Genomic DNA, 11,172 nt, shown 5'->3' with positions numbered 1-11,172 from the left:
CACCTGCGTAATCACATTGCCCAGCTCACCAGTGAGATGACCAACAACAATGAGATGGCCTAAAGAGAGGAGGTGGAAGAGCTGGTGTTGCAAATAATCTCTTCCTCAACAAGACAAGGGAGGTGGTTATCAACTTGAGGAGAACTCACACCAGTCACACCACCCACCACCCCTTACATCAGCAGCACTGCAGTGGAAACTGCAAGCAGTTCCAAACTCCCGGCAGTGCACATCTCACATAACCTCTCATTCCACACAATCAGGAAAGCTCACCGACACCGCTGCTTTCTGAAGAGAGCTGGACTATGCACATCTATACTCACATTATTCTACAGATGTGTAGTAGGGAGCATCCTAACAAGCTGTATTGCTACATAGTACAAAAATTGCACTGTGGCAGACAGAAGGGCTCTACAATGGGTTACCCAAAGCAACACTGGTACCAGCCTACCCACAGAAAGGTGCCAGAAAAGCATCGGTAACATTATGAAGGGTCCCACCTACCCTGATCGTGGACTATTTGTCCCACTCCCATCAGTGAGGAGTCTACGTAGCATCCACGCCAGGAATGAAGCTGATCAACACCTCTACACATAAACCCACCCCTCCACAACCCCCCACCACCACTACTTTATTATTTCCTGTTAATCACCTTATTTACAGACACTCCTGTGCCTAAAGTCACTTTATGGATATACATAGAACATAGAAATCTACTGCACATTACAGGCCCTTCGGCCCACAATGCTGTGCCGACCATGTAACCTACACGAGAAACTGCCTAGAATTCCCCTACTGCATGGCTCTCGATTTCTCTAAGCTCCATTACCTATCTAAGAGTCTCTTAAAAGACCTCATTGTATCCACCTCCACTACCGTCACCGGCAGTGCATTCCACGCACCCACCACTCTCTGTGTGAACAACTTACCCCCGACATCCCCTCTGCACCTACTTCCAAGCACCTTAAAACTATTTCAGTCCTGGGGAAAAGCCTCTGGCTATCCACAAGATCAATGCCTCTCGTCAATCAATCTATGCATATGTTATTTTATGTATTTATATTTGTTGTGTTTTATTTATTACTGTGTTCTTTATCTTATTGTACTTTTATTGTGCTGCTTCGGATCTGGAGTATCAATTACTTTGTTCTCCTTTACACTTGAGACCTAGAAATAACATTATAAAATCTTGAATTTTGAATTATTTTACATCACTAGAGAGGCAATTTCACAGGGAGCTGTCAGCACAAATCATATGACAACATTTTAACTGGGTGGGACTCAACGGTAAGTAATGGTGTATTGGAGGTGCAATGTAAATAATATTCCTGTAGATAATCTGTGTTTAATCTCTGATGACAAGTTTATGAACGTTCTAAAGCAAGACTGAGGAAATGTACAGACACAACTAGGGAATGCAAACCTGGCTATGAAAACCTCAGCTAGGAAAGTGATGAGAAAAGTTCTGGGCCGAGATGATTTGTGTGCGACATCAGTTTGTGGAGCCCAGGAAATGTTCCGTGGACCACGGCCACCGACCGGCTAGAACTGGCATTGGCAAAACCGGTAAATTCAGGGCAGAGTTCGTGGGTGATTCTGAGTAGGAGGAATAGAGACTGATTAAGGACGCTCCCTCAGCACCTGTTCCCAGACAATCAGGCGCTCCCTGTGCAATGACTCTCCCACTATGTCCCCCCTTCGGCACTATACCCTCTACAATGACCCGCTCCACAGTGAGATTGAATGCACCGTCTCCGTGATGGACAACAGGCGGTTCAGGAGAAGTTCTCCCTGTGGAGATGGGGGCAGGAGGCAGGAGGGAGGAAGTAGAGGAGGGGGTGGTCGGACAAAGGCGGAGGAACACACGTTGTTGCGCGGCGGTTTATCAAGTAGTTCAGGAGTGACACCCAGAGCTGGCGGCTGCATTGCGGCAGATCAGCTGGTACCTAGAGCAGAGGATAGCAGCGGTTCTTCGGACCAGGACTCCCCGCAGGACGACAGCGGCTCAACAGAACACGACTCCCCGCAGGCCTGCAGCGGCTCTCCACACGCATAGGTCAGTCTCCTCGTGTCTTTCCCCCGGTACTGCAAACTTGTCTAGTGGCAATGTCCTGCACACTGATTTCCCTGTACATAGTTCATTGCGGGTAGAACCGGTCTAACCCGCAGTTAACACGGGGAACTCTGTTACTGCGATTTAAATAACGTGGGGTTTGGGCTAGGGATTTGAGGACTTCAGCCTCTCCACAGTTTATTTTAGATGTCGAGTCTCGAATTTTCTATGTGGCTAATTTTGGGAATTGCGCATCAGTCTAAATGGAGCATCTGTCGGGGAGGGAGGTGGGGAGCAAGAGGATGAGACACAGCTCTCGATGCTAGCTGCCGCAGCATGCCCGGGATCCCACGCCCCAAACCTTCGGCGGCTTCCCGTCCCAAACGGTCGGAGATTAGTCAGCCGGGGGCAGCGGGCTGAGGGGTTAGGAAAGGTGAAGGGGTTTGGGAAGAGAGTGAATGCATTTGTACAGAAAGGAGGGAGGATGATGCTGAGTGTGTGGAATGCAGGGGGTATAAAGATGGAGGGCGATGGGGAAGGGGGAGATGGGGATTCCGGGACTCGAAGGTGTTGGAGATGGAATAAGGGGTGCCGAGGCGTGGGTGTGGTGGGGAGACCTGGAGAGAGGGTGGGTGAAAAGGGATTGGGGATGGGGTGCTGGGTGTGGTGTAGAGAGAGAGAAGGATGATTAGAGTGAAAAGGGAAAATGTGAGTGGAGTCGATAGGGCTCCAGAGGTGGCTGGAGAGCTGGCACCAGGTTGAGTGCAGTGAACAGAGACGGGAAAGAATTTGAGAGAGGAGAGCGGAATCGGCAGGATAGGTGATGATTGGAAGAGAAAGGATTTGGGAAGATGGGAAGGGCTAGAGAGGGGAGTAGAGTGTGAGAGGATAGGAGCACAAAATGTTGGAGGGAGGCATGGGTAAGAGGGTAGGAGAGTGGGGTGAGTTTCCAATGGGGCTGTGCGCTAGGCTGATATGTAGAAAGGTTTGGAATGGGGAGAGTTTCTGATGAGGCTTTGTGCTAGGCTGGATTTGGAGAAAGGGTTGGAATGGGGTAAGTGGGTGTGGAGATAAGATTGGGCTGAGTGAGGTTGAATAACATCAAAATGTTGGAGATACTGGGGGAAAGCTGACGTTGGGAACTGTTTTTTGATTGTTTGTAAGGTAGTTGAGTGATTGGGAGGAGAAAGGGATGTGAGGTTTATAGCCAGTATGCAGGGTGCACACCTTCAAACAGTCATTGCAGAGAGCAGCCAAATTCACAACCACTATATCTCAGCTCATAAACACACCAGGACCCCCCTACAGGATTTGAGACAATTCCTATCAACTCTACATGAGCTATACACTCTACAGCAAACCACCACTTCCACACCACTTTAGCAGGTTGAGGTTTGAACACACTGGAAATCTCTTGGGTGGAGCTGCCTGCCCCCACAGGAGGCAGTACAGGAGCTTTTCTGTTCCCTGAACTATACTGTATGCATAGGTGTCGTTCAGCCAGTCAAACAGCAGCACATGGCCAAGTATTCTTTCTGGACTGGTCTCTGACACTGGAAAATGAGTTTCAACTTCCATGGAATTTCCCTGCCTCAGAAACGATATTCATACATTTTCAAGATGAAATCCCATTTTTGAAGTTACTGGGAACCATGAGATTCAGCCTTCCGTTCTTGGAACAAGGAAATCAGGAGTTCATGGTGAAGTGATGTCCAATGTGCCAGCTGTGCAGTACAGAAACAGGACCTTCTACACATCTCCCATGGCCATGTTGTCCCTGTATCTATAGATAGATACACAGCAATTACAATGCTTGCTTATTTTACTTGCCACCTGTTACCCCGCTGGCATTTAGGGCAACAATGACTGTCCTCCATCTCTGATGGCGTTCAGGGCTTCCTTCATTGTATCAGTAGTTCAGTTTTCACTACTATCAGTCATGCAAGTCCTGAAAGAGGCTCAGGAATACTGTTGCACACAGATGTAGAAGGATTCTTCATTGCTGTTCTGTAACAGTTTTGTGACCAGTCAGGGTTAATAATCCTGAGCTGAGGCCTCTAACCTGGAGGACTGGTGGACCACTCTTAGTCTGGCCTGTACCCTTTGACCTGTTTGACATGGATGAACCTGCCAAGTCATGAAGCCCTGACTCCAGCTAATATAGATCTCCTGGGCATTAAGGCACACAGGCCTCCAAACCATGACAAGGTTGTGGTTCTCTTGGAGAAATCCCAATACTGAGCCTCCTTTGTTCGCTGAGGAGCTTTTCACCACTGCTAACAGTGTTCTGGACAGAAATGCATCAGCCTTTTGGATTCTTCCATCTGATGAGATGACACAGTTGTGATAGATGTCTCTCTACTGTTGAATGGTGGTCTGATTCATCAGTGACAATTCTTGGCAGTGAACAGCTGCCTTTTCCTGAGCTTTAACCCATCTCTACTTGAAGATTTCAGCAAATCCAAATTGGGTTAGATCAGCTGGAGCAGGAACGTTGATTGTCCCTTCAACTTGGTACAGAGTTCAGTGTCCTGAGGATGCCCAGTGTGGATTTTCATTTGTCAAGAAAGTCCTTCTCTCTGTGAGCTTGCCCTTTCCAGCCTTCCCGATTCTGCAGGATTCTTCTCATAAGGCTCTGGTAACCAGGATATCAATGCAAGGACAGTGAGAGTAGGAGTGTGCTACAGCAAGCCCTCTACTGTCCCCTGAACAGATGCAGCTGAAAGTCTGTAGGGTAATTGTTTATATCTGAAGTACCTCTTCAGTTAATCCCCTGGAATGAATTGTTGATACTGCCTTCCAGAGGAATGAGATCCTCTCAAAGGAATACAGAAATTCCAAGTGGTTAATTCCTTATGGATTCTCACTTAACATGGGAATTTGGAAAATTTAACAGACCAATGTTGTTTCATGGAGAGGTCTGTCATTTTCTTTCTTCAAATTTGGTTTAATTCATATTGAACTTGAATTTTGGCTTGGATGACCCAACTCATCATTGATATTCTCTCCACATTTCCACACACACTCAGTGAGACAGATCTGCCTCCAGTCTACATTCAACTATTTCTTTCAGCCAGTTTGGGCAAGAGACTGGAGCAACTTCTAATGTTTTAACTTGTCTTTGATATTACACGATCACATCGCCAACTCCAAAGTACTTCAGTCCTTTCACCTGCTATCAGAAGTGACTGGCTTTTTTTTTTAGTTTTCTGCTCACTGACTGCATATCCATCCTGGTTCATTAGTGCACCCAGTGTCAGGCTGGTGTGCTATTCACTATTGCTGTATAGCAACATTCACTGACTCTGTTTAACTTTAGCCCCTTTCTCAAGAAACAATATGAATACTTCTATTAGAGTTTTCAACTGTTCCTTTTCTGTGATGAGAATGATGGAAACGAGCATTTCAGCATGTCTCTTCATTTCATTTGATTTGTACAATGTTCTGTTTATTTCAACAAGCTCCGGTGATGCATCTTTTTTAAACCACACATCACTTTTCTTGCACAGCTGTAACAGCTTTTATTTACCTTTTCAAGACCCTACTGGGCTTGTTCTGGGAATAGTGTCTTACCACTTGTTCCACAAGTATGCTGTTACACGAACTGCCAGGTTCATTAGCAGTATTTTTATTTGGGCAATTCTTAGTGTATTCACAATTATCAATTCTGGCTGAGAACAACTATCCCTGCATTCAGCCCATATCCCTCCAAACCCCACCACGCCCCCTTCATGGACCTATCCAAATGCTGCTTGAATGATACCATTACACCTGCCTCAACCACTTCTTCCACCCATGTCATCGCCCTCCGTGAAAATGGTGGTTGCAAACTCCATATATACAGTACCAGATGTTTGAACTATTTTAACACACCAAGACAAGTTCAGTCATGCAGACATTTCCACTGTTCCACAGATAAGAAAACCTAACTGAGGGATCTGTCACAAACTGTTACTATGGCAACATGTGCTCTGTGATAGAACTGAGTGAAGACCAGATGAAAGCAAGCTCAGAGTCACCGTTTGTGTCCGAGTGGGGCTGTCCCATAGAGCAGGGACCCAGTCTGAGTTTGCTGGAGGGTACTAGACTAGAAGTTCAAGTGAATCTCTGCTTTACCAGGACAGAGTGTATGGGCCATTGGATGAGACATGTAGGGGCGAATGGGCTGGTGTTACTTGCAACAGTCTGTGCATTCTCTTCTGCAGCTAACATGTTCGACCTGCTCAGCACCCAGTACGATTCCTTTCTGTTCTGGAGGACCCCCATCCCCGTGGTCGACCTGGCCGAGATTGAGATTCTGGTACCGAACATCACTAAATCCAACTCCGGAGGTCAGACTGCAGAGTCCAGATCCCTTATGCCTCGGGACGTGTCAGAAGACGAGGAAGATACCTTGGCTGAGTACAACTCCTTCAATTTTTGGAGAGCCCCCATTGCCAGCTTCAGTGGAATAGACCTGGAACTGCTTTAAGGTCTTAGCCAATGGGTTGCTTACCTGTTAGTGCTTTATAAATGTTCTTGTACCTACACAGCCAATTACTTCAGCTGCTCCATCTCGTGTTATACTGATTCGTTGGTCAACACAGTTTCGGATCAAAACCAAGGTAAATTGTTAAATGACACGTCCCCTTTTCCACATTGCATTGCAGATGAGCAATTACTGAGGTCCCTAATCGAAGGATGCTACACAGTAACAAGTTCAGCAGCTGCCCACGTTATCCCGTTTTCCGCAATTACCAAATCCCCTTCAAATGTTTAACCATTTCGTTTTTGAAAGTCAGTAGTGAATCTGCTCCCAATGTCCAGTTTTTCGCTTGAATACCTGCCTAGCCTTGCCTCTGCTATTAACGATCGTAGAGGGCGGATAGCCGCATCCCTCGGTTGATTGGCAGCTGAACTCAACCTTTGGATCCCAGTTTACTGGGCCCAGATCCATGTCTCTATTCTCCCGTTCCTCAACAACAGCTGTGTAAGTGCTTTATTGAACTGCTTGGCTCCGATTTTAAGGATTTCCTTTTTATTTTGTAATTTCGTTTTGTATTTTGTCTCTCGTCTGCTCGTTGTCCGACAATGTGAGACGAGAGACTGCAGATGCTGAAATCTGAAAGCAAACAGCTGGAGGAAGTCAGCGGGTCAGGCAGCTTCAGTGGAGGAAAATGAAGAGTGGGCATTTCAGTTCGACATCCCTCATCCACTTGCCTTCACAGTTGCTACACGACCCGCTGAATTCCCCCAGCGTTTTGTGTTTTTTTTCCTCTCTGTTCTGTTCTTTATTCACGCAGAGCAAACTGTTTTAATTGAGATGGGGCGGACAGGTGCGCGGGAGTAAAGGAGGTGTTGGGTGGCCGTGATTGCCCACGAGAACCGCTAGAAAGCCTCCCCAGGGCCGCTTGTGGACTGACTGACGGTAGCCTCGAGCAACCACCTGCCGCACCCTGTCGCAATGGCCATGGGGGACCCGACTACAGTGATGCGGAATGTGTAAAACAAAGGAGATTTCCGCGATTGCAGACCCCGTTGTCCTGCCAACCAGCCTGATTGACATTCTCTCCTGATGTGGCTTAATTATTTGCATTGTCTTTGTCTGCCGTTGATTTTTGACAGGCATCTGCTGTCGGGGCCATCGCTGCTGAGGCTGGGGGCTGTTCTCTAGTCTGGTTTGCAGATCTGGGGACCTGCCACATGGAGAAACGTGGGAGGGGGGCTGAATTCTGTATCTTGTACCTCCTTGGGCAAGACAGAAATGTTAGAGTGCATCATCCGTTCGCAATAATAAACCGTCGCGGTTGTCGCCCGTGGCTTACCTCGCTCAGCTTTGTTCACTGATCCACCCAGAACCAAAGATGAAATGTGAATTTGAAAACCGTTAAACAAGGTGCCGTGCCTCTTACCAATGTATCGATTAGCAAATGCGCGTTGAGGTCGATGCGTTCTTTAAAATGTGTGATTCAAATGAATTATTTATTTAACTTATTTATATTTATTTGTAAATATTTAAAGCGTATGTGAACGATTTACCTACCCACGAGGCCTCGGCAAGTCCGGGGGTGAGATGAGCAGAGGGGGTAACCTCGGTGAGGGGCACCCCTTCCTTGTCTTTCGTGGGTCTCGAGTGGGTGAAGAGCCAGAGAGGCAGGAACCCCGGAGTTTCTGTGGCATCAATTAATTTCATTGAAGGTGAGGGAGCTTTCCTGGTTCTTTGTACAGCAAGGATTCCCCCCTCAGTATTAGGGTGAGACTAAGAGATATCAGCCGCCGCTGTGTGCCGATGAAACCGAGAGTGGCAAATGGCTACACCCCACTTCTTGGCCCTGTTGTGTCCGAGCCCTGAGGGTGAGAACCCAAGCCGATACTGACTTCAACAAGCAACAAACTCTCAGCGGGTCGAACATCTGTGAGAGGAACTGATCTGTCAACAGTTCCAGCCGATATTTTGGATCAGGATTATTTGTTTGCTCCCAGACTTTTTCCAGTAGATTGTGTGTTGCTCCAGACTCCAGCACCGGCAGTCTCTCAGATGCTGACTTTTCCTGTCAGTGATGAGGTGATGCCTGTTGCCCCACTAGGTCCCTCTTCAGTTGGACGTGTAATCTGGGTCAGTGAGGTGGAGAAGTCGGTGGGTGAAGATTGGCTTATCCTTTTGGGTTTGGAGAGAATAAGTATGTAAAGGCTTATGGTTGGTCAGAGGTTGGGACTTCAACTACATAATTTTGGAGCTCATTGCCCTTTTTATTTAAGAAAGTAAAAATTGAAAAATACAATGCAGATGCTGAAAATTTAACAAATTTAATGATGCTAATTCTCAGTGGGTCAGGTCACAGCTGTGGAACATTAACTGTTTCTCTCTTACAGATGCAGTCTGACCAGCTGAGTGTTTTCAGTATTTCCTGGGTTTTAGATTCAAGGCATATTGATAAATATTTGATCAAGGAACCAATGGATACAGCACCTTATAAAAATATTCAGCCCCCAATCCTTGGTTCACATAAATAAGTATTACAACCAGTGATTTTTCTTTTATTTGTCAATCACATGCCCTTTTTCTCCCCCACAGTAGACCCCCCCAAAAAAGGGAAAATCATAAAGCATGAGAATCTCAAAAACTGAAATGTCAGCATTTACAAACATACTTGAACTGCCTCTCACAGCTATTACAACCTGTAGTCCTTAGATGTCTATTGGTTTTACACATGATAGAACAAGATTTGCCCATTCCTCCTTGCAAAATTGCTCAAAGTGTGCCAGGTTAGTTAGGGAGCAGCAGTGGACAGCAATCTTGAGGTCTTGCCATAGATGCCTGATTGGGTTAAGGTCAGGACTCTGCTTGGGCCACTCAAGGATGTTAATTTTCTTCATTCGAAGTTGCTCCATGGTTGCTCTAGCAGTCTGGGCTGCTGTCCTGCTAAAAGATTACCTTGTCACCCGTTCAAGCTTTCTGGCAGAATCTCTGCATTTAGCAGCATTCATCTTCCCATCAATCCTAAAAAGTTCCACTGTAGTTTCATCTGACCACAAAACTTTCTTCCACATCTTTACAGCATCCTATAAAATGATGCTTTGCAAAACTTTTACAGGCAATATGTTTTTTAGGCAGGGCTTTTTCCTTGCCACTCTTCCATAGATACACTTTTTGTGCAAGGCCTTAGAGATTTGTGGAGCCATGAACTTCATCTCCAGTTGCAGCCATTGATTTATGCAGTTCGCTCTATGGTTTCACAGTAGCTTTTCTTACAAGTGCTACTCTCCTCTGGAAACTTAGAGGTGGCCTGACCTAGGCAGTGTGGCTGTGGTTTCATATTTTTCCACTTTGCAGGATGAATGTTCAGCACCTTTGAGATGGTCTTGTACGCTTCCCCAGATTTGTGCTGTTGAAAGTCTACCAAACCATTTGCCCTTTCAGAGACAGGGTATTTATTCAGGTGATCTCTTAATTTTCTACATCAAATGGGATGAGTTGGTAAGGTAATATACAGTATTGCAAATTAGGGAAATTAATGTATTAATTACAAAGGGGACGAAAACTTTTTCAGCCTCAATTTTAGTAAGTTATTGATGTTTTTGATTAGTTCAAAACAAATTTAATATATTTTAAATGTGTAAAATGAGAGTCAGATTGAAAGGTGGAGAAAGGCCAAGAGGCCATGTGACCCACTCATTTCTTTGTGGATTAGTCCACTCCCTTCTCCCACCAGCCTCCACCCAACCCCGATTTTTCTGTAATGACTCGTCCTTTGGTTACATAAGGTAGGATATATTATGGTTTCCTCCTTCCTCATTAACTCCAACCCATGTACAATCAGTATAGATATCAGGAAGCTAACCCTGGTACTGCATTATATATAGGTTCTGCTGCTCCAACACACTTTTAAAATCAGGGCAGATGGTCATGACAGGCAGTATCCTGTCTCTCCTGGAAAGAACACTAGTTAACTACCAGTTACAAGTACACTTTTATAAAGGGTGTAGCTGCTTCCATGGGTGTCTGCCCAATACTGAAGGGGAAATCTTGTCGTACGAAGAACCACATTTGCTCTCCCACTACTATTGAAATTAACTAATGGTGATGGATGTTTCACTGCAAGGTGGGCTGTGACTTGTCACTGTGACCTGGCAGTGGATTCAAGATGGGACTCATTTTGGCATGTGTCCAACGGTAAGAAGCATACAAACAGGAGGGGAAAACTTGAGACTTTGGGTCTGCTCCAACATTGAAATGACCTTCAGTACTTTCCTACCTGCTCCTCATATAACTTTATCAAAATTGGTCTTGAATAGACTCTCAGCAGTCCTCTCTCCATAGCCAAATGCCCTCGGGGTGTGAGGAGCACTTTTCTTCTCCCATATGCTAGTGTCCTTCAAGCACAACTCAATTTATTTGATTTCTGACTGTAACAATCCCAAGAAAGTAATTAAAAGATTGTCATTGTCTTATTGCTCTCTGTAGGTGCTTCCTGTAAATGTCACAGAACAATAAATTGAACTTATGCAACAAAAAAACGGTGCAACTTTGGTGGTATTTTCTGATGACATAGATAAAGTTAATATTTGTTCTCATCACAGCATGTTTACTGTGTCTTTTTCCTGCCTATGTATTGTAAGCAGCCTGGTTAACTATCATT

At 45.6% G+C, this 11,172-nt stretch overlaps 1 protein-coding gene across 1 annotated transcript; it reads left to right on the top strand.

The window, feature by feature from the left end:
- Nucleotides 1-1,910: 1,910 nt before the first annotated feature.
- mllt11 (MLLT11 transcription factor 7 cofactor) lies at nt 1,911-11,073 on the top strand. Its single transcript, XM_072238295.1, has 2 exons — nt 1,911-2,056; nt 6,259-11,073. Exon 2 carries the CDS (start codon nt 6,264-6,266, stop codon nt 6,522-6,524), a length of 261 nt encoding a protein of 86 aa, XP_072094396.1. The 5' UTR covers nt 1,911-2,056; nt 6,259-6,263; the 3' UTR covers nt 6,525-11,073.
- The last annotated feature ends 99 nt before the right edge of the window (nt 11,074-11,172 follow it).

The sequence above is a fragment of the Mobula birostris genome, chromosome 2, assembly GCF_030028105.1.
Source record: "Mobula birostris isolate sMobBir1 chromosome 2, sMobBir1.hap1, whole genome shotgun sequence".
Taxonomy (NCBI): domain Eukaryota; kingdom Metazoa; phylum Chordata; class Chondrichthyes; order Myliobatiformes; family Myliobatidae; genus Mobula; species Mobula birostris.
This window is presented reverse-complemented; position numbering and strand designations above follow the sequence as displayed.